Genomic DNA, 22,713 nt, shown 5'->3' with positions numbered 1-22,713 from the left:
GCAAAATGAAGATTTTGTAGTAATTTGTGTTAGAAATTGAGATGAGATTGGAATCAAATGAGATTAAGTGTGTGTTTATATATGATTATGCCGAGTGCTAAAAGGCCTACATAGTTTGGTAGGGATTAGTTATGTTTTAATTAAGGATGCATGGAACTCGGTCAAAATAAGTAAATAACTATTCAATACTCCTATATGTTTGATTGTACAAGTATAATAAAAAGACGGTGGATGATAATATGACATATTCATAGCTCATGAGATGAGGGTTAGTTGTTTCTGATAGTCTTCCTTAAGACGAAGGTATCCGTCTTAATAATAAAATAAGTCAGATATTATCTCACATAGATAAATAAGACAAATAAATCTTTTCTTTTTTCTCAATGTATTCTGCTTTTGTCTTATTTATTCTACATGCGTATATATATTTGACTCGTCTTAAGCTTGAAATTGCCTAGTTGTTTTACTTATTTATGCATAAATCATCATGATATTAAACTTGGTTTTAGAGATAATTATAATAAATGATAGATTGACTTTAAAGGCCAAGTTGTATTTCAAATATTAAAACTAGATTAATACTTACAAACAATGGTTGTAGAGTGTAGACCTACATACAATTAATAAGACTTTTGCAAACAGAGACTTGAGTCTTTAATTAACATTGTATATAATTAAATTTCTTCAAAATCTTTTTGTATATTTATAATAATGCTAATATGCTATGCTATACTTGACAAAATGTTGAAAAAAAAATCTAGAAAGCTTAGTTATTTAGTGGTTAAAAGTTGCTTTGTAAAACATGATATACTGAGCATAAAAGAATCCTCATGTTCAGAAATTCTTATATAAGACCGTCTTATGTTTCTTTTTATAAAACGTGTTTTTGATAATCATCTTTTTAGTTTTTAGTTTTCTATTTAAACTATTACGAAGTACATGGTAAAGATTTTTTAGTTTGCGAATTTGCTTTAAGACAACATTATCGTAAAACAGCTTCACACGAAACTAATTAAACAATTAAGCTAGTTGCCCTACATTCACAAGACCAAGGTATTACGAGTATAATTTACAAAGTATATATACTATTGTTTTTGTGTTTTCACCAACTACAACGACTTTTTGTAAATTTTGTATATAGTATATAATTGAACGACATACATGTGTACGTAGGCTTTCTACCAAACGGTGATAATTATTAATAAATAAAATCAAATCATGACACTAAATCATGATTGCGATTGGTTGTTAGTGAACTAAAAAAGTTCGGTGCATAGCCATTTTTATAGGCATTCACCCACTAATTCATTGTCTAAAAGCTAATACAAGAGAAGTTTATACATTAGTATATAAATGGGCGAAGGCGCGAAGCCAGAATTTACAATTTGGGAGGCGGAAAATTTAAACGGGTGAGAATGACCAACGACTTAAAAAAATCTCCCAAAAATTTAAAATTTTCACTTAAATCTTAAAAAATTTCAATTTTCAGCAGAGACGAGCGTCTTTGCTATTCTGCTAATGCCCCCTTGCTTCACCGCTGATAATATAATTGTATAAGTATAGGTTATGGAAAAAGGTTAACGTTTGAGTATATGACCATGTCAATTGTCAACACGTTCTTTTGTCTTTGATTTGGGTAAAATAAGTAGACGTAGACAATGTAACGTAGACAATGTAGTGTAGTGTTAGTTGAGTCAACGCAATAGTTGTGAGGTATGAACAAGACTTGCGAAAGAAAGTGCCAAGATGGTGTCTCTTTGTAGGGAGGTCACCCTAATTTTGTTGTCCTAATTTTTCAATGATAGGTGTAAATGCAACACATGAATTTTCCGTTATTTTTGTTACACGAAACGGGATTCCCCAAAATTTAAGAAGACAACAAAACAGAAACGGAAACAAAAAACTAAAAGATTGAAGCGGAACTCTTTTAGGCCACGCCACTCCCCCAATGTCTCGGTGCATTAATCAAAAAAGGTGATTTGGGGTATCTCTAGGTTCCCAAATAACATGAAAAATTCATAGTAATTATAAAATTTGCGAATATTAGTATCTGTTTGAGTCGGATTTGGAGCAGAGCGAGATTTGAATGATAATATTTTTTTTTTGTGTTCTAACTTCTAAAGAAGACTCAAGAGCAGTACAATATAAAGGAAGGGGGATTCGAACTCGTGACCTATTATTACGATACCTCAGTCTTTACTATTGGGCTAAGGTGTTTTCGATAATGATGATAAAGTTTTCAAATTAAGCTTTAACATTATGTCATTATTCTAAAGCAAATTATTAGGAAAGGTGGTTTTATTGTAAGATCCATTCAATAAAATGGGGTGAACCAAACAAAACTGAAAATCAAAAAATCTATATCAATTTCCGGGACGCTACTAGAAAAAATACCCCGTAAATTAAGAATATGACTCTCACCGTTTCCTTTTCCCACATTTTCCTTCGAGCTACTTTAATAGAATACTTATAAACTAGTTTAGATCCCGCGCAATAAATGCGCGGTAATTGTAGAGTTTTTATTTTTAGAAAAAAAAATTAACTATAAAACTATTCAAAAATTTGAGTAATATGTCATGAAATGTATATATTTATAAATAAAATTAATGAAATTGTTTATAGTTTTTTTATTAGCATATCCTTTAGTTCCGATTTAGCATACAAAGAACGGATTTTTTATCACAAAAATCTTAGAGACAAATTTTAAAAATAAGAGATTATATCAAAATAGGAAAGTAATAAGAGATTTTATCAAAATAGGAAATGTAGTTTAGGCGGGAAAACTTGAAATTTTTCCTATTCTTTTAGTAAATAGGGGATTATTATCCTTTTTTATTTTTTTCAAATAATTGACCCTAAAATTGTCCCGGAATAAAATTTGGACCATTTGGAAAACATTAAAGGAAATTGTGAGGAGAAAAAAAGAGTGGCTGTAATTTAAACAGCAAACCCTGCCCAGCGGCCAGGTATGATTTAACGGATTCAAAGGCCTGCATGGAAGATCCACTACATGGGTTGAATTATGATTTGAAAAAATCCGATACGGCCCAGACTTCAAGGATTAAAAACTAGCCCATGTGATTGTGGATTCCCATATTCAATTGGCCAAATTATTTTAAATCATCGACAGTATTAATGAACTTCCCATTTTAACCCTCTTATAATTTTATGTGACATGTCTAATGACCTTCAAAATTAATTGAATTAAAGTAATAAAATTAAGCGAATGAATGAAACAAATGTAATCAAATTAGCAAACAAAGTCAATCAAATTAAATTACAAAATAATCGATGTAAATATAAGGTATATTTTGAAATCAAGAGGTAAAAAATAAAAGCCATACCGATTTTTTTTTAAGAAATTACATAATGTTATTGCTAACTAGACGACGTAAATATTATTCTGAGTGGAGAAACCGCCCCTACTAGCTTTTTCTAACTCCGTCATACATTAACATGATTGACATTTATCATTCTCTTGATCGATCAATTATTCATATTATTATTTGAAAGATATCTTCTTGCTCCTTAAACCAGCAACAAACTAATGTCTTACAACTCTTATGTTGATTGGCTCATCACTTGTAAAGTACTCATTTCAGAATTATATACAAAAGTCATATTATTAGACAATTATGCTTATGTACTTAATTATATATGGTTGTATAAATGGGAGTTAGTGAGGGAACAAAAAAATAACACAAATCTTATAACAACCAAATAAACAGTTACTCTCCCTTAATAATATGAATATATCCGTCTTAACATTAAAACGGTCAAATATCATCTCATTTGAGCATTTTAAACAATTCTTTTGTTTTTCCCTATGTAATTTATTTTTGTCTTATAAATATTATTTAACCCTTCTAACTTAAACTTAAGACGGATACAATCGGCTTAAAAGAAGAATTTGTCAATAAGAATGTATACATAATACACTTAATCGATTAGAACATCAAGTATCAAATGTCAATGCAGATTTTATCTGTATATTTTATAATACCAAACGATTTTATATACATTTGACATTCTTCTGTCATATTATTATTTGCCATAAATTATTAAGAGATAAGCCTACCAACCTACATTACTTGATTTTCACCATATTTCCATAATGTTCTTCTGTATTATTCTCATTATACGTGCAAAAAACTAGCTTGTGCATGTACTCAAACGTATATATAAATGACGATTTTTCGCAATGAAAAACACACAACAAACAAACTCAAATAAATTCGAAACAATAGTTATTATAAGCATAAGAAGCTAACAAAAGTGTTCAAGGTCATAAAAAGAAGTTAAAATTAAGTAACAATGAATTATTCAATTTCTAGTAATGTACTTGTTGCTTTAACCCTTTGGCTCATGTTGGCATTGAGCCATGCTAGTGCTTACGATGGTTACGGTTCGAGTAACGGTCACAACAAGTATGGCTATGGTCCCTATGGTCCCAAAAACCATAAGGGTAAGAGCCACAAGTCGCCTAAAAACCATAGGGGTAAGAACCATCACGGACCTAAAACTCGTCCTACACCACCTACGAGTCCATCTATCTCCCCAACTCCATCGAGCCCACCACCAACAACTAGACCTATTGGTTTACAAATCGGGTTCTATAAAGGGTTGTGCCCGAATAATGTGGATATTGAGGCAATCCTTATAAAAAAGGTTCAAGAACATTTTGCCAAGGATATAACTATCGTTGCGGCTCTGCTTCGCATGCAATTTCATGATTGTTTTGTCCATGTAAGTTTTTCTGATCGGTATTATATATATCAGGTTCTACTGGTGCGGTTTTTTAATTAGTTTTTACTCACTGTGCAACCGTTTCTATACATTTGATTAAAATACAACTCACAAATATTTGAATTTTTGATTGTTATATCGTTTTATATATTGCACCTACTTATATTGTGTGTGTTTTTTTTGTGAAGGGATGTGACGCATCGATTTTAATAGATGGACCTTCATCCGAGAAAACTGCATTTCCTAACCTAAGCGTAAGGGGATACGATCTTATAGATATTTTAAAAAGCATCGCGGAAGCAGTATGTCCAGGGATAGTTTCTTGTTCCGACATCATTGCTATTGCTACTAAAGAAGTTATTAAGCTGGTAATTTATCCCCTCTACTATAATTGATAAAAAAAAAAGTTACTATATTATTATTTATTTTTATTGAAGTGCATTGTTGTTTGTAATTAGGGAGGAGGGCCGGACTATCCAGTACAAACTGGGAGAAACGATGGGCTGGTTTCGAACGCTGCTGACGTGAATCTTCCAAGTCCCTTCTTTTCTGTTAGCGAAAGCATTTCCGCCTTTAAAGCCAAAAATTTTACTCCTGAAGAAATGGTTGTTTTATTAGGTATGCTTCAATGACGATTATCTATCATAATGTGACTAACGACTGCCTATCTCGTTTATATTGACTAATGAATTATATCTCATATTATTCCAGGATGTCACACAGTCGGAACTTCCAACTGTGCATTCTTCCAAGATCGCCTCTACGAAGGAACAGGCCAATTTGATAAAAACATGGATTCAAATCTTAGAAGACAATTAATACCAACATGTCCACAAGGCACAACATCAAACAATGTGACATTCCTTGATCAAAATCCACAAAGCTCAAACAAGCTTGATAACTCGTTCTATGATCAAATTCTTAAGCAAAGAGGAATTCTTTCAATTGATCAAGCTCTGGCTCGTGATTCTTTAACCAAAGATTTCGTTCTACGTCTTGCACAAAGTTCTGCCTTATTCAATTCCGAATTGGCCAAAGCCATGGTTAAGTTGCAAGCTCTTGATGTTCACCTTGGAAATAAAGGAGAAATTAGAAAAACTTGCAATAGATTTAACTAAACAAACTCAAGATTCAACAAGAGAATTTTTTTTTTTTTTTTTTTTAATTTTCAAAGCGATATTTATTTTACTTTCAAAATGATATCTATTTATTTTGTTTATGGTGTATTATTAGTGGAATTCTTTAACTTTGACGTTTGTAATGTATGTTTTCTTCTATTCACTTGAAAGTTGGAATGAAAAGTTGTTTTTGGTAATCGTACTTAATACTTTGATAATATTATCTTCTAAGAATTGACTATGTATTAAAAATTACGTAGACAACTCGACACAACTCAATTTAATTAAAATCTACCATAATTTTTTTTTTCAGATTATGGAGTACTATTTACTAAATTGGATACTCCAAATTTGAATAATGATCGCATATTCATTTATGAATACTATTGTCGTCATGAATAATCTCATAGAAGGATGTTTAAATTAACAATTTCTTAATCATCGTTCATATAATTATGTAATAATTATCAAAGTGCCCGGGCTAGGGTTGGAGGCTTGGCGTGGACTTGAATCTTGTGATGGAATTTGGATAACACACAATGTCCTCGTGTTTACGACTAGACATTGCCGGGCTAGGGTTGGAAGCTTGGCCGGGCTAGCAAAATACAATGACGAAAAATATAAACAATTAATGAGATACCACTATTATATAAATAATTTATTTAAAAAAAACTCTATATATCGTGCTTTTATTGTACGGGTCTAAAGTAATTCTTATATAAAACTGTTTTACGTAAGCATTAGTGTAAAACCATGTGATTATTTGCCTTAAAACTCCACTAAAATAACTTTCAAGTTTCACCAGTCACCGCTTTTCATAATAAGGGTATTAAGATCTTTTGTTTTATGATTTTACAATGTGACATAGTAAAACTGTTTTATAGGAGATTACTCTTTTCGAAAAGGGTTCCTACTTCCTAGTACAAAATTTAGCACCATGTTACTTCGAGGAATTCAAGTTCGATTTGAAAATTAAAATTTTGGAATATTATGTAAACTTTGGATTATTTTTATTAAATTTATCAGAACTGTATGAAAGGTGATAATTTAAGCTGTTATTTTTTATATCGAATGCAAGGTTTAATAGCAGTTTTTTTTTAAGGGCGAATTTGATCTTAACGGGTTTGAACTCAGGTCATAATAAGTGCCACCTTTTATAAATTTACCAATTAAGCTAATTGACATATGTATTTAATAACAGTTATGTAAAACACTTTTCTAGATAACTGTTTTTTAACCCAGAAAAAGAAAATTATAAAATTTTGATTTGAACTCGACGAAGCCCATATATACAGAGTACGAAGTCGTAAACTTCCCTCACCGTGCCATTGATAGGACCGGTGTTCATTATCGTTCACTTAATCGATCATTCAATCAATTATTCATCGATCTTTATTATAATATGTGAAATATTTTCTTACCCCTTAACCATAAACAAATTAATGTCTAACAACTCGTATGTTGATTGACCCTTCACTTGTAGGTACACATTTTAAGATCAAAGTGTTAAATATACAAAAGTCAGAGAGATAATTATGCGTATGTACTTATGGTTGGACAAATGTGAGTTCGTAAGGGAACAAAAAAATAATAATGTTACAACCAAATAAGTATATATACACTTAATCGAAGAAAATCAAGTATCAAATGTCAATGCAGATTTTATCCTGATTTTTATAACTCCATATAATTATTTATTCCTTTGACATTCATCTATAATATGATTATTATCTGCCTCAAATTATTAGGAGAAAAACCTACCAACCTACATTACTTGATTTTCTCCATATTTCCATAATACGTGCAAAAAACTAGTATGTGCAGTGCATGTACTTAAACGTATATATAAATGGCATTTTTCGCAATGAAAAACATAGATTAAACAAACAACCTCAAATCAATTCGAAACAATATAGTTAAGCTTAAGAAGCTAACAAAACTGTTTAATTAAGTCGTAAAAAAAAAGAAGCTAAAATTAAGAAACAATGAGTTATTCAATTTCTAGTAATGTACTTGTTGTTGTAACCCTTTGGCTCATGTTGGCATTGAGCCATGCTAGCAAGTCCGATGGTTACGGTTCGAGTAATAATAATAAGGGTAAACATCACGGGACGCCTAAAAACCATGGAGGTAAGGACCATTACGGACCTAAAACCCCTCCTATTACTACACCACCTTCGAGTCCACCACCATCTACCCCTCCAACACCTTCAAGTCCATTGAGCCCTCCAACAACTAGACCTGTTGGTTTACAAGTCGGGTTTTATAAAGGGTTGTGCCCGAATAATGTGGATATTGAGGCAACCCTTACAAAAAAGGTTCAAGAACATTTTGCTAAGGATGTAACTATCCTTGCTGCTCTTCTACGTATGCAATTTCATGATTGCTTTGTCAATGTAAGCTTTTTTTTTTTTTTTTTTAATTTACATATCTTATATATTTGTCTCGAGTACGAAAGTTTAGTTATGTTAGTAAATAATTATAAAACGTATGTAGACAATAACCCAATTAAGTTCATTTTTATGTTTGTTACACATAACGAGTTTTTGTATAAGCTCACCAAAAGTTTTTGTATTTTGTTTTGTGAAGGGATGTGACGCGTCAATTTTAATTGATGGACCTTCATCAGAGAAGACCGCCGGTCCTAACCTAAGCGTAAGGGGATACGATCTTATTGATATTCTAAAAGGTATTGCGGAAGCGGAATGTCCAGGGATGGTTTCTTGTTCCGACATCATTGCTATTGCTACTAAAGAAGTTATTAAGCTGGTAATAATTTACCTCTACAAATACAATTGATTAAAAATGTTGGCACAGTCGGAATTTAAATATATTGTCATGGGTTATAATTTAAGTGCATTGTTTGTTTATGAACAATAGGGAGGAGGACCAGATTATGCCGTACAAACAGGGAGAAATGATGGGCTTGTATCAAAGGCCGGCGACGTGAATCTTCCAAGTCCCTCATTTTCTGTTAGCGAGAGCATTTCCGCCTTTAGAGCTAAAAATTTTACTCCTGAAGAAATGGTTGTTTTATTAGGTATGCTTCAATTACAATTATCTATCATAACGTGACTAACGACTGCATATCTCGTTTATATTGACTAATGAATTACATCTCATATTATTTTCAGGATGTCACACGGTCGGAACTTCACACTGTGCATTCTTCCAAGATCGCCTCTACGAAGGAACAGGCCAATTCGATTCAAAGATGGACGCAAATCTTCGAAGACAATTAATACCAACATGTCCACAAGGCACAACATCAAACAATGTGACATTCCTTGATCAAAATTCACAAAGCTCAAACAAGCTTGACAACTCTTTCTATGATCAAATTCTTAAGCAAAGAGGAATTCTTCCAATTGATCAAGCTCTAGCTCGTGATTCTTTAACCAAAGATTTCGTTCTACGTCTTTCGCAAAGTTCTTCATTCTTCAATTCCGAATTGGCCAAAGCCATGGTTAAGTTACAAGCACTTGATGTTCACCTTGGAAATAAAGGAGAAATTAGAAAAACTTGCAATAGATTTAACTAAAATTAAGAGGAGGAATAAATAATAAGAGAATTTATTTATTTTTCATAATGATATTTAAATTGGTCATGTCGTAGTAGTGGAATTCTTGGACTTGACTTTTGTAATGTTTTCTTCAATTCACTTGTAAGTTTGGAATGAAAGGTTGTTTTGTAATCTACAATGGTTCTTACACTTTTTAGTACTCCGTACTTTGTTTATATTTACGATTATTCTGGTATAAATCGTTTTATATAAGTGTTATTATAAAATCAAATCATATTTTACCTAATTAACCCCATTAAAATAAATTTTATTAGTCACCACTTTTCCTAAAAAGACATCTTGTAATATGGTTTTACAATATTTTCTATTATAAAACCGTTAGAATATATAGTCACTAAACTAGATAAATACTTTGGTCATCCCTAAATAATTTTTTTAGGTTGACTTTTATTATTGAAGTTTAAAACTTTTTTAAGTTAATATAAGTGTTACAACAATAAAAATTATCATATGATGATAAAATATTTAAAATATTCACAAAAATGTTTTTCACAAAAATGTTTTTCGAACGAAAAAAATACATTGATGTATAAATGGAGAAAAAATCGAGTGAAGACGATGAGGTGATTGTGTGAAACTGTGGAATGTCAAATTAAATAAATTATTAATTATTTTAGGAAATAATATTTAGTAGAACTTGTAGATAATGACGTTATTAATGGCTGGCATAGCATAGGATGAGATTATGAGAAGAGGCCTAGGTGTTCTCGAAGTTACTCTTAAGTATTTATATAACTAATACGGAGTATTTTTTCTATAAAATCGTTTTACATAAATGGCACTGGTGACGTTATTAATGGCTGACATAGCATAGGATGAGAAGAGGCCTAAGTGGTTCAAAAGTTATTCGTAAGTATTTACATAACTAATCATTCTTCTATAAAAACATTTTACATAATTGTTATTGTGACATCGATCAAGTGATTCTTTACCTAAATAACCCTACTAAATAACTTTTATCAACAGTCACTTTCCAGGAAGACAATAATTAATTGAATTATTACCATAAAATGAATTTACAACCATCTTTTAAAGTTTTTTCATGCATTCGTATAAAAAATTCACTTTGAATTTACAATGAAAGTATAAAATTTTAGGAATACAAAATTCACACTTATTAAAATATGAAATTTATCACTTCAATCCCTTCAATTGAATCTACTACAAGTTTTCCTAATTTCTCCTTGAGGGCCAGTTAGTACGTCAAGTCGTTGTAGTTTCAACATGGCACTAGCCAATTTAGCATTAAATTGGTCTGGACTTTGAGCAAATGTTGAAACAAACCCGGATGTCGACGAATCGCTAATTAATGCTTGGTCGACCGGAAGAAGTCCTCTTTTTTTCATGAGTTGATCAAAGAAAGAGTTGTCAACCTTGTTTGAACTTGTAGGGTTTTGATCAAGGTTGGCGACGTTGTTTGATGTTTGGCCTTGAGGACACGTTTGTATTAATGCTCTTCTGAGGTTTTCGTCCATATCTTTGTCGAAGCTAGGCCCTGGATAAAGTCGATCTTGGAAGAATACACAGTGGGAAATTCCGACTGTGTGACATCCTGTTTCAAATAATTCAATGTTAGTGAGCATTTCAAATGACATCATATCATATCATATCATGTCTCAATTTTTAATTTTTTTTGGTGTAAAGAAGCTACGATGGTGAATATGATGCTGACGGGATTTAAATCCAGTTTATTAGTACCAACCCTCATGATTTTACGATATCTGCATTGTACAGTACTCTATATGATTGAAATGTTATATACTCCGTATTATGCATTGTACACCTGTACTCTATCATTATTATAGGAGAAATGCTATGATCTTCAATGGCATATTAAATGTTTTGTATGATAATCGTCAATTATTCAAGGTCCATAATGGATTTAGATTGCTTTAAGTGTTATAAAAACTAAATTTAAAATTGTATATATATATATATATAAGTGATTGTACCTAATAAGTGACCATTTTATGATTAAAAGTGATCAGTTGTTGAACGATTAATATAAAAACTAAATGTAAAATTGGATGTATAAGTGATTGTACCTAATAAAACAACCATTTCTTCAGGAGTAAAGTCTTTAGCACGAAAGACGTTAATACTTTCTTGAGCAGTGATAGAAGGGCTTGGAAGATCAACATCATTGACATTTGATATAAGTCCATCACATCTTCCTGTTTCAACTGAATAAGCCGGTCCTCCTCCCTATTTAATTTATTCAAAATACCGATTTTTTCAATAAGAATTCTTAAATTCTTAGATGATTACGAGTTATAAATTAAAAATACGAGTATTTACCAATCTAAGAACTTCCGCGGTTACAATAGCAATAAGATCAGCACAAGAGACAATCCCAGGACATTGTTCTTCCGCAATTGCTTTTAAAGCGTCGATTAATTCATATCCTCGTACAGTAAGGTTTGCATCGGCCTTTTTCTCGCTTGACGCTCCATTTATTAAAATGGAAGCATCGCATCCCTTTGTTTAAGAATAAAACATCAAAAAGACAAGTTATAAGTTGCATGATATTATAATGATACTCAAGTCAGTACCATCCGCTAATAAGTAACGTCATTTAATTTATTTTCCTAAAAATAAACAATAGACGAAAAAACTTACATGGACAAAGCAATCATGAAACTGCATCCGGAGAAACGCCGGAAGAATACTTGGATCCTTGTCAAATGCTTCTTTCACTTTACCTTTGATAATTGTCTCAATATCAACTTTATTAGGACATAGTCCTACGTAAAAACGAACCTTTAAACCCGGTGGTCTAAACGGCCTCGGACTAGGACTAGGACTAGGATTAGGATTCGGATTAGGAGGGTTTTGAGGTGGGAACCCAAATATAGGACCTAAATCAATAAACCAACCTTGTGATTCAATCACATTGCTCAATACTAATATAAGTTGCAATATTAATACCATCGTAACCTTATTAGGCATCGATATCAAACTCATTATAATTATTATATAGAGTAAAATAAAAGTTACGATTATTAATCTAGACTGAATCAGATGGCGTAAACAGTAATATAGTGTAGTAGCCTAGTATCCAAGGTAGTGTGTGTGTGTTACTAGAGATAGTTAAGATTGTTTTTTTGTTAGTTTGATGGTTTTGTTACATTTGTCACGTAGTATTTATATAAGCTACAAAATAATTGATAGTAGCGTAATTGTTCACGTCGTTGTATGTAGGAATCTTATAACAGCGCATCGTAGAAATCAATTTGTCACCATGCAACGTTGGCTGTCATGAACAAAAATTTCATGCTTTGACTTGAGAATGTCTAATATACAAACAATAATTCTGATTTATTATTTTATCGTCTTGCGCAAAATCTGCGTTCAGATTTGCAACTGTACATTTAATTTGTAGCTATAAGGCAAGGTGTTCAGAAATAATGTCTCTTCATGGAAATATAATATCTTTTGTGCCCACAGATAAGTAAGATGATGAGTCCGTAGGTTAATGGATTTTTTCGATAAATTGCTAGTCCTCGTCTAGCTCCACCACTGTTTAACAGTACTAATTAAAGTTTACTGATATTGAAAGATATTTTAAACACGCATTCCACTCGTATATTATCGTAATGCCCTTAATGCTTATACACTATGATGTAGGACTATAGGGTAGTAGATTGGGGCCCGAGGCATACACAATAGATTGATTATCTAGATTGATAACTTAGCTTTGGCGATGGTCCAAGTCCTTGCTGGTTTGATTAATACGCAATTTAATGCAACATATCAACGTTAACATTGAAGGTAGGGAAGGATTATTAAACGTATCTCTAACTGTTTAACTAATGTAGAGATCCATTTCGGCATTTCATTATCAACCTCTAGCTCAGGGTCCAAGATTAGGTGGACATGTTTAAAAGGCGTAATAAATACGGTACCCTGTGAAAACGGTCTTGTAGTAAGTCTTTATCAATGTAGATTCACTAATGTAATCACAGTATATTTCATCTTAAGAAACAAATGTCAATTAGCTTTGCTGCTACAGTCATGAGACGCAGGGACGGACCCACTTAGTAGCAAGGGGTGATGTCCGCTACCCCAAACGTAAAAAAATGGTTTACAAGAAGGATTTTTGTTACCCCAATTATTGTTGAATAGATATACAATAAACATCTTCTGGTTCAATTGTAAAGGCTTTTGTTTTACATGCATATATAGATTAATTTTTCTTTTGCTACCTCATACATTAAATCCTGGGTCCACCCCTAATATTGAGATGTGGTACTTATCATAACCTGAATTTGAACCTCATCATTTCGTCAGCATCAAAATCGTCCTAACGGAATTATTTCATCTCAAGAATGTCCAATAATGAAAGAACAAAAATGATGATTACAAAGCGATTGTTGTGTAGCGGAAAATCTGCTTATTGATTAGACGGTGTGCATATATAATTGGCTAATTGATATAAATTAATCAAAGAACTCTACTTAAATGGGTAGGATTTTTGTGTTTTTTTACGCGTTATATCCGGTAATAATGTTACGTATATTTGTTTAGTTAGCAAGCTGGATCTACATTTCCATAACCCATTGTCTTCTTTGCTGCTATTAATAACTTAATATAGACGCATCTATAGCACCAGAGCAGCATATTTTGTTGGGGTTGGTGTCCTTAACAGTTAGTGCAAGGACTTATAAACCTCTAAAAGGATCAAAGGGCATACCTTTGGTATTATTATCAGTTGATCCACGTTTATCAATAACGGTTGGCTTGCTAGATAAGTTTGACGTTATTGTCATACGATGAAGCGGTGATCAACCTGGTCCCTAAAAGTCACACCTATAGGATACGTTTGAGAGACGTGACGGTATGAAAATACAGTCATGTAGATGCCAAATCTGACTAACCAGTTAGTCCGAGTTATTTGACTAGTAATTAGTCAAAATGTGATGTTGAGATACACTACTACAAATCCCTTACAGTGATGACGCTTTTGTATTGATGCTTTTGTAAAGCGTCGACGTAAATAACCCTCCAATTTTATTTTTTTGGAAAAACCGCCAAGTACAATAAGTAAGGAGCGTAAATTCTAAAATTCACGAAATAATCCCGCTAATATTCATCCACAATATCACCGCATTCTCATCGCCTTCTTCAACCAAAAACCCTAACCTTCAAAATTTCTCGTTCAATCATCATCAAAACGACTCAATCTGCCAATCAGTTCTACTTCTTCAATTCGCAAAGATGCAATCTGCTGATTACATATCATAGGTACGGTTTTCTCATTCATTTTGAATTAATTGTAATTTATTGATGTTAATTTTGATTGATTTAATCGGAATATGGATAATTTCGATCGAAAATTTCAATTCGATAATTGATTGTTTCTCATTCATTTTCAATTAGTAATTTCGATCGGAGGAATGGAAACAATAAATTTTCAATTTGCCACCCATATCTGATTGGAAATCATGATTATTATTATCGTTATAATGAAATTAGAAATCAAGACCATGTCCTAGTCTTAATTAGTTGATGTTTTTGTATAGTTGTTGAAATTCGTGTGTGTTAGAGACTCCTTAGTTCAATTGATTCCTCTCATCTGCAAATGATAATTGGTTTTGAATCAGAGTTGATGTTGTTAATTCGATAAATTTAACAGACCAAGTTTTGTTGGCAAATATTATTGTCTTTAAAAAGTGATTGTCTTTAATTCGTAAAATGGTTAACACCCTTCTACTTCTTCGATGTAGAACAGTACTTACTCGATCATATTTCACCGGTCTTGTATTTGTGCATCAAAGACTCTTATAGATCAACTTTTTTACTAATTTACGCATCAATTAGGATAAATCATGCCAAATTGAAGTCATAAATTTACTGAATTTTTATCATTACATCTTGTGGTCAGCAAGTTCACTGATGTCCATGGGGTATGTATCTGTAGCTTCTTTCTTCTTATAAGCACAAGCAGATTATTAAGTTATTGCTTTCGGGACATATTCAGATAGTTCGGTGCTTGATAAGATTCAGGTAGTTCGCTGCTCGGGACTATTCAGACACTAGGTATGTATCAATCTTTTCTCTTCTTTTCAATTTTTCTCTCCAAATGTTTGTTTTTGTTCAGATCATACGATTTCTGCTTAGAAGTAAATTGCCCCCGGCTAATTACTTTAGACTTTTGTGTTGAGTTATCTTAAATTTTTTGTATATCAATTTTTTTTTCAATACTGCTAGGCTTTATACACATGTTCGATTTTTTTTGTATATCAAATTTTGTACAGTTGTGACTCTTGTGAGCCTTAAGTTTTGGAGCTAGCAGTGAAATAAGTTCATTTATAGCACAAGCAGCTCACTTATATCACTACTACAAATCCCTTACTGACACTTTTCTATTGATCCATAACAGTTTATTAGCCAAAGCCTGTAACATGTGTGTGCATGATCCATAACTTGCCCACCAACTAAGTGGCTCCTCATGAACTCTTGCTTCCATAACATGAGGTTCCGAAAAAAATCCCAATCCCCCAGAAAACATTCCATATTCAACATACACTCTTCTAAGATCATCAGGATTTGGAAACAATTTTTTAAAACATTTATCTCTATTAAGAGATACCTCATGATCTTTATTTGGTGCTATTCTTGGAATGGTCCCGGCAGCATGTTGTAACCAAAATTCACTATAAAATTTCGGAACTAATGAATGAGCCATACAATGAAGTGGGGTGTTACTTTTGTTCCATCTAGCTTCCAGAACTTGTTGGATTACATTTAAAAAGTTGGAATATCCAGTACTTAAGTCCTCTCCTTCTTCCTTAAATACTTTCTCCTTAACTTCTTCAATCATAGAGTCCCACATATCATATATTAGATGCAGATAAGGGTCATCACAATCAGCACACCTTATCATATCATATATAGGAGATGTAAAACTCAAAAAATATTCCAATTTCTCCCACCAACTATCAGAAATTATACACTGCTTAACATGATCAGCTTTTGATTCTACGTTCGTTTTCCTAAATGTTCTCCAATTAGGATCCATCACCATTTTTTCAAGAGCAGATTTAACCAAAAGTAGTCGCTCAGCAGTGATAACATGTGAAGCAAATCGAGTTTCACACACTTTTAACAACATGTGCTTGGTATATTTTTGATAAATTGTCAAGGCCTTATAATGTTGATTGACAAAGTTAACAATTTCAGTGCAATCTGATGATAAGGATGAAATCCACTTACATGCATCATAGTGGCTTGAATTAGCAGTGGGTTCACAAATAGATTTGAGGGCTAGATTTAAGGAATGAACCACACATGGAGTCCAGAAAATGTTAGCATACCTGCCCTCAATGATCAAACCCGCTGCCTTAAAATTTCCAGCATTATCGGTGATGATTTGCACAATGTTTTCAGGCCCTTCCTTCTCTATAACCGCAGTGAACAAAGAAGCAACATACTCAGCATCTTTTATGTTACCACTTGTGTCAAATGACTTAATAAACATGGTCTTTCCCCCGTATACCCATGACATTGATAAGAGGTCTCTTTCGCCTATCACCCCATCCATCAGAGCATAATGAAACCCCCTTTTTTTTCCAAGAATTTCTAAAAGGTTGAAGCAAAGTGTCCACATGGGCTTTTTCTTGTTCTAGCAATGTTGTCCTCAACCTATTATAATTTGGGGGAACATAGCCAGGTATGTTGCTATTTGATAATTTGAGAAGAAACTGACGAAAGTATGGATTTTTTACAAGAAAAAATGGCAAGGCAGAAGCATAGATCATACGAGCACATTCTTTGTCAACCTCATCTCTAAGAGCGAAATTAAAACTTGCTTCTATTGTCCCTTTTTTTCGTTTTTGTTGCTTTAAATCACAGCCAGAAGGTATCTTAAGAAAAGAGGGATTTGGTTGTGGAGCCACTAGTAGTCTAGCCTTAGAAAATATGAAGAAGGCTTTGGATGATGTGACCAAGGAAAATAAAGAGCTAAAAACCAAGTGCGATGAGAGTAATGGACTGTTGAAAAAATGACGACACGCTTTGCTCAAATACTGGACCTCTTTAGTACTGGAAAAGCTACGACTGAAGTTATAGACATGGCAAAATCAGTCTTGAACATGAACATGGGCAGTACACAGGTATGCGTAATTTTTTTTACTTCTCCTTATATTTTTTTTTGCCATGGCCGAGAGCCTTGCTTTGTTTAGTAGTGTGAATGCCGCTTAATATGTGGAATTCACCCTACTTGCTACTCATTCCCGACGTATTTTGGTGTTGATGAATCCCTCATTGAATTGGGCTTGGTGAATTGGGCTGTGAATCCCTCTTGAATATGCATTCATGTGTAATTTTGCTTCTTTTGTTGATAGCTTGGTCATAATGCAATTTAGAAGGTGCTTTTCCCCTGAATCAGTGACTTAGGGTAGAATGCCGGTGCTTTTCCCCTCCTACAATATAATGTGACTGAAACTGGGCAGTTGAATTGGGTTTTCAGTTGCAGCAGTTGCATTGGGTTCTTGACTTCTGGTAGTATACTAGCATAACAATACATCCCACTATTGAATAATTAAAAGTCTCAGGGTTTCATGAATCATGAGATAGCGGATTGTCCTTAAGAGTAATATTCAGTACAGTTTTCTGTAATAGACTGGCTAAATGTACGGAGTATTAAGTTTTAACCGAATTTGAGGAACATGTAAGAATTTGTATCCTCTAGTTCTAGTTTATGGGGGGGCATTTCTCTGTCTGAATGTGTATATTACTCACCTGGCTGTGATTTAATACTTTGTCTGCTACAAGATCTCCTTTTCCATTGCTATTATGTTTGGAGTATCTCTCGATTCGACTAGTTAATTTGTTTAATTACATGGCTTAAAACATGACAAATGCGATTTGGTGTTGGGTGTTGGCACTGTCACAGTGTGAACATGAAGGTTTGTGTCGGTCTGCATACGGCTGACAGTAACTGCACAATGCTACTGATCTACTTGCCTTTCAGTTAGTATCTCACTTTCATTTCATCAAAAAATTTCAAATATTTTATGTAATCGTGGGCAACAAGTGAAAGACTTTTTGTCTGACTAGAATGTTTTATAATGCATAGTGATGATACAAGGTAGAAAATTCCCAACACCTAGAAAGAAATTACTTTGTAATAGTCTTCCGATGTTATCAGAATGGAAAGTTTCATGATGTTAATTTTCACTATGCACATTTAGCCTTTTAGTGTAAATGCCGCTTAATATGTGGAATTCACCTCCTCGCTACTCATTCCTTACCCAAATAAATGCTGTGAGTAGGTCATGTTTCTTCTCCATTGAGTTTCGCGGTTTGCTTGTGCCTCGTGGGTGCTGTTTGTGTTATAATTGGCTGGAGTTTGTGCTGCCACTCTAACTTATTTCTATTATTGGGAGTGTATATGTACTAATCAAATATATTCATATAAATTATATTTTCTTATAGGTTTCAGATTCATCAGATGGTGATGATGCCCCTTCAAATGTTGATTGAAGATGTGCCTTCATATGTTGATTGAAGTCTCTTTGACATTGCGCCTACATGATTGAAGCCCCTACCACATTCAAACTATACTCAGTGTCCTTGTGTAGCTAGTTACGTAGCATTTTTTACGATTTTTTGGACTTTTACTATTTTCCGGATCCCTTTTGATATTTTTGATTTTGTCGTACTATAAATTACGTACTAGTTTATATTAGTTAAATTGTCAATGCTAGCTAGCTATAGTATTTGTGACGGAGACGGTATATGTATCAAACGTATGATTATTTATAAAAGTACATGGGTACGTTATTAATTATATACGGAGTATATTGCATTATGTTTTTTTTTTATGATTTAGTAATGATAGCTAGTAGTACTATATTATTTATAGGTGTATTTAATTAATCTCGATCTACGTACGATTTTATCAGAAATCAAAAAGCCGAAATTATACCGTGACAAGAAGAAGTGTCAATATATAAATAGTTGACGCCTAATTCCGTCTCATCGAGTGACACATAAAACCATCAATAGTCGCTGAAGACGCTTAAAAACGTCAAATTTGTCGACAATTAAAAGCGTCAATAGTCCATGAAGACGTTTAAAAGCGTCAAATTTGTTGACGAAAAAAAACGTCAATAGCCACCAAAGACGCTTAAAAGCGTCAATGTTGTTGACAATTAAAAGCGTCAGTAGTCCATGAAGACGTTTAAAAGCGTCACATTTGTTGACAATTAAAAGCGTCAATAGTCTATGAAGACGCTAAAAAGCGTCATAACTATTGACTAAAAAAAGCGTCAAAAAATAACGACGGCCCAAAAATTGACGCTTTTATAAAGCGTCGATAAAAAAAACAATGACGCTTTTAAGCATCGAAAAACGCATGAAAAAGCGTCACCAATGCAAGGTATGTGTAGTAGTGATATTATATTTAATACGGATTAGATATCATGGGCTAAGGCGAATTAACCAGTTAATTCGTAAAATTAAATATAAGCGTTTTATATTTAATTAATGTATATTGAATTAATTATACAATATCGTCTTTGTCGGACATGTATTAATACTTCAACTAACCCGTGTTATTAGTTGATGTTTTAATAGCCGATAACCGATGACGATTTATAATAAACAGCGTCATATACATTTAGCAATTTATGAGCCGGTCCACGAGGTAAAATTAAGAGGAAGTGGAAGCCCACTTCCCCATGAAAAACCCACGGCTGGCCGAGGTTAACAAAAGGAGAGACTCCCTCTCCTTTTGACCTAGACAATTTTTTTTTACAGAAAACTAGGGTTTTGGAGACATTTTCTCTCTGAAACCTAGATCTCACATCTCGAAAACCTCACAACAAGTTCTCTCAATATTGCAAGGCAATCAGAGAACAACTTCTAGCACAAGGGCATATCTCGGACAGGTCTTGGGTGCAACAATTAGGAGGAAATCTCTGTTGATTTCTGTTCTTTACGCCGCACTATAAAGGACCCGAGGTTAATTCTTGTTCCTTATCGTTTCTCTATTGTATTTATGTTTTATGACGATAATCGCATGTTAAATTTACGTTATAGTCCTTAATTTAAAGGGTCTTATACGGATATTACCCCACAAGTGGTATCAGAGCGAGGCCACGTAAATTTTCATTGTGATTTTTCATAAAAACCGATTTTGAAACGATTGTTTTGTCTCGAATTCCGTGCCATGTATACACGGCTGATTCGGTTTTGTTCTTGTTGAAACCGTGACATGTTTTACACGGCTTTATCATCTTGTTTTCGATTTGTTTTTATGCATATTGTTGTTTTATACAGAGATTATAACAATATGTCATGTTTTGTCAATTGTCAAATTTGTTTTGATGCGTTTTTGATCGAAATTGCAATTGATTTTGTCTCGACAAAATGTTTCACGAGGGTTTTAAGTTTTTCCAGAAACTTTTGTTCTCGATCGAACAAGTTTTTCAATCGATCGAGTGTTTTTCTGTCATGTTTTGACTCGATCGAGTCCTTGTTGTACTCGATCGACCAATTTTTAAATCCTGACTACTCGATCGAGACCCCCTCGTACTCGATCGAACAGTCTTGCTGATATAGGTCCTCGATCGACCTTATGTTTAGTCGATCGAGCACCTCCTGATTGGCAAACCCCTCGATCGAATGGCAACCTCATTCGATCGAGCCCTTTTGTTCCTCGATCGAGCACTTATGTCCCTAGATCGAGGGATTTTGTTTTGGCAGCTTTGAAAATTTATTCTTTTTGTTTTAAATTTTCGTTTGGCCTTAATATGTACATTATACGGATATTGTACACTCGCTATGATTGTGAAACGGTTCACCACGTACCATTAAGTTATTTTAAAGCGTATTTAAAGTAACGGACTGTATTAGATTAAAATTAAATTGATAGAAGCGGTTTTATCACATGAATTTTAATCATTAAAAGGTGGTTTGGATAAATTTCACATAATTACGGAATTATGTCACGAATGAATTTGTTTTTAGTTGATGCATTTTATTTATCGTTTTTGTTGAATGCCTTGAATGCCTTTTATTACGTATTTATTTATTTTTGCAATTAGTTGTAACTTAGTGTGGCCTTAGTAGAACGTGTTACCGTAATGATGGAACACGGTCTTGGTTGTATTTTGAGATCTCGTATCTCCGTTTTGGATTTTTCACTTGTAATTACAGTTTTTAATTAGAATGTAATTAGGTTTATATTTTGTAATTTTAATTGTAATTTTTGAGAAGACCAAAGACGGAGACCAGATGCTCACTCCCGCTAACTGGATCAAGATGGAACAACAAGACAAGCTTCTTGGGTCCAACGGTGGATTCCAAAGTTGTATTTTGTTCTTTTTATTAGGATAGGCCACACTAGGAAATTTTATTTACGTATTGCATTCAATTATTTATTTTATCGTAACGATAGTATGCATCATATTCCGCCTAAAAACCAAACCACCTAATTATTGCATGAAAACTGACACATATAGAGGTCACGAGTTAGTTTTCTTTGACATTCGTATGTCACACGATTTTTATAAGCCATCACCCAAATTAATTCATTCACGCAGACGCTAGTTATTCGTTCACTTAATATGAATTATAATTTAGTTGATGGGATCTTCCTCGTATAAACAAAAATTGAGAACGGTCTTTATAGGTCAAACTCCAATGAGTCCCTTCTTCGTCGGTAGGCATAATATGACCCCTTCTACGTCGGGTAAGTTGGAACCGATTGACCTATTTTATCTCAACACTATGGTCACTCGTACGATCCTGTGATTGTGGTGGACTATAGATAGGATTTACGGAAATCTATCGACCAAGAGTTCTTCCTGAAGAATTAGCTAAACAGTTGGCTTATCAATTTACAAAAATTGAGTCTTGGGATCACTTGTATCATTCTTGAGGGAGATCAATTATGCAAGTGCGAGAGTCTACATGTTTAAAATGAATTTTAAATAGACTTAAATCACCTCGATGAGTTGCTTATTTCGTTTTGTTTTTCTTCCTTTTTCAAAGTGTAGAAACACGAACATTTAAACTCGCTAATAACATAATGGTCAAGCCGTGAGGACGACCCAATGCCAAGTGTCACATTGGACCGTGAGTCCCGGCTTCGGATCTTCATGGATCGGATGAATCGCCTACTCGACTAAAGAATGATGGATCAAACTTCACGGACCGGGAGGCGGCATTACGGAATGCTTGCCATTGCTTGATGGGAAGCTCAAATATCTGATTGAGCCCATCCCACCAAACCCAGGCCCCACGGCTGAAATTAAC

General features: G+C 33.4%; 4 protein-coding genes and 1 long non-coding RNA gene across 6 annotated transcripts in view; 3 read left to right on the top strand and 2 right to left on the bottom strand.

Moving 5' to 3' along the window:
* The window catches only part of LOC141644049 (putative transmembrane ascorbate ferrireductase 4), a 150,835-nt gene that overhangs the window by 105,373 nt on the left and 22,749 nt on the right, over positions 1-22,713 (bottom strand). The gene's annotated exons all lie outside the window — the stretch shown is intronic.
* On the top strand, positions 4,315-5,864 carry LOC141641839 (peroxidase 57-like). Its single transcript, XM_074450486.1, has 4 exons — positions 4,315-4,746; positions 4,935-5,114; positions 5,205-5,364; positions 5,458-5,864. The coding sequence occupies exons 1-4, from the start codon at positions 4,315-4,317 to the stop codon at positions 5,862-5,864; spliced, it is 1,179 nt and encodes a 392-aa protein (XP_074306587.1).
* LOC141641838 (peroxidase 57-like) lies at positions 7,850-9,405 on the top strand. The gene is made up of 4 exons (XM_074450485.1): positions 7,850-8,260; positions 8,454-8,633; positions 8,745-8,904; positions 8,999-9,405. Exons 1-4 carry the CDS (start codon positions 7,850-7,852, stop codon positions 9,403-9,405), a joined length of 1,158 nt encoding a protein of 385 aa, XP_074306586.1.
* LOC141632109 (peroxidase 57-like) lies at positions 10,475-12,613 on the bottom strand. Its single transcript, XM_074444690.1, has 4 exons — positions 12,067-12,613; positions 11,746-11,925; positions 11,493-11,652; positions 10,475-10,999 (listed from the first exon to the last, which is right to left on the bottom strand). The coding sequence occupies exons 1-4, from the start codon at positions 12,409-12,411 to the stop codon at positions 10,596-10,598; spliced, it is 1,089 nt and encodes a 362-aa protein (XP_074300791.1). The 5' UTR covers positions 12,412-12,613; the 3' UTR covers positions 10,475-10,595.
* Positions 14,443-19,238, top strand: LOC141644036 (uncharacterized). Of its 2 annotated transcripts, none has more exons than XR_012543874.1 (4): positions 14,443-14,691; positions 15,428-15,486; positions 16,837-17,561; positions 18,886-19,238. It is a non-coding gene; the product is annotated as an uncharacterized LOC141644036 (long non-coding RNA). The 2 variants fall into 2 exon arrangements; XR_012543873.1 differs by having other exon boundaries at positions 14,451-14,691; positions 17,302-17,561.

This window comes from Silene latifolia, chromosome 2 (genome assembly GCF_048544455.1).
Source record: "Silene latifolia isolate original U9 population chromosome 2, ASM4854445v1, whole genome shotgun sequence".
NCBI lineage: Eukaryota > Viridiplantae > Streptophyta > Magnoliopsida > Caryophyllales > Caryophyllaceae > Silene > Silene latifolia.
This window is presented reverse-complemented; position numbering and strand designations above follow the sequence as displayed.

Coding starts and splice junctions, on each gene's coding strand:
- LOC141641839 (XM_074450486.1), top strand. CDS start 4,315: ATGAATTATTCAATTTCTAGTAATGTACTTGTTGCTTTAACCCTTTGG. Junction 4,747..4,934: donor TTCATGATTGTTTTGTCCAT/GTAAGTTTTTCT, acceptor TTTTTTGTGAAG/GGATGTGACGCATCGATTTT. Junction 5,115..5,204: donor CTAAAGAAGTTATTAAGCTG/GTAATTTATCCC, acceptor GTTTGTAATTAG/GGAGGAGGGCCGGACTATCC.
- LOC141641838 (XM_074450485.1), top strand. CDS start 7,850: ATGAGTTATTCAATTTCTAGTAATGTACTTGTTGTTGTAACCCTTTGG. Junction 8,261..8,453: donor TTCATGATTGCTTTGTCAAT/GTAAGCTTTTTT, acceptor TGTTTTGTGAAG/GGATGTGACGCGTCAATTTT. Junction 8,905..8,998: donor AGAAATGGTTGTTTTATTAG/GTATGCTTCAAT, acceptor TATTATTTTCAG/GATGTCACACGGTCGGAACT.
- LOC141632109 (XM_074444690.1), bottom strand. CDS start 12,411: ATGAGTTTGATATCGATGCCTAATAAGGTTACGATGGTATTAATATTG. Junction 11,926..12,066: donor TTCATGATTGCTTTGTCCAT/GTAAGTTTTTTC, acceptor TCTTAAACAAAG/GGATGCGATGCTTCCATTTT. Junction 11,000..11,492: donor AGAAATGGTTGTTTTATTAG/GTACAATCACTT, acceptor TATTTGAAACAG/GATGTCACACAGTCGGAATT.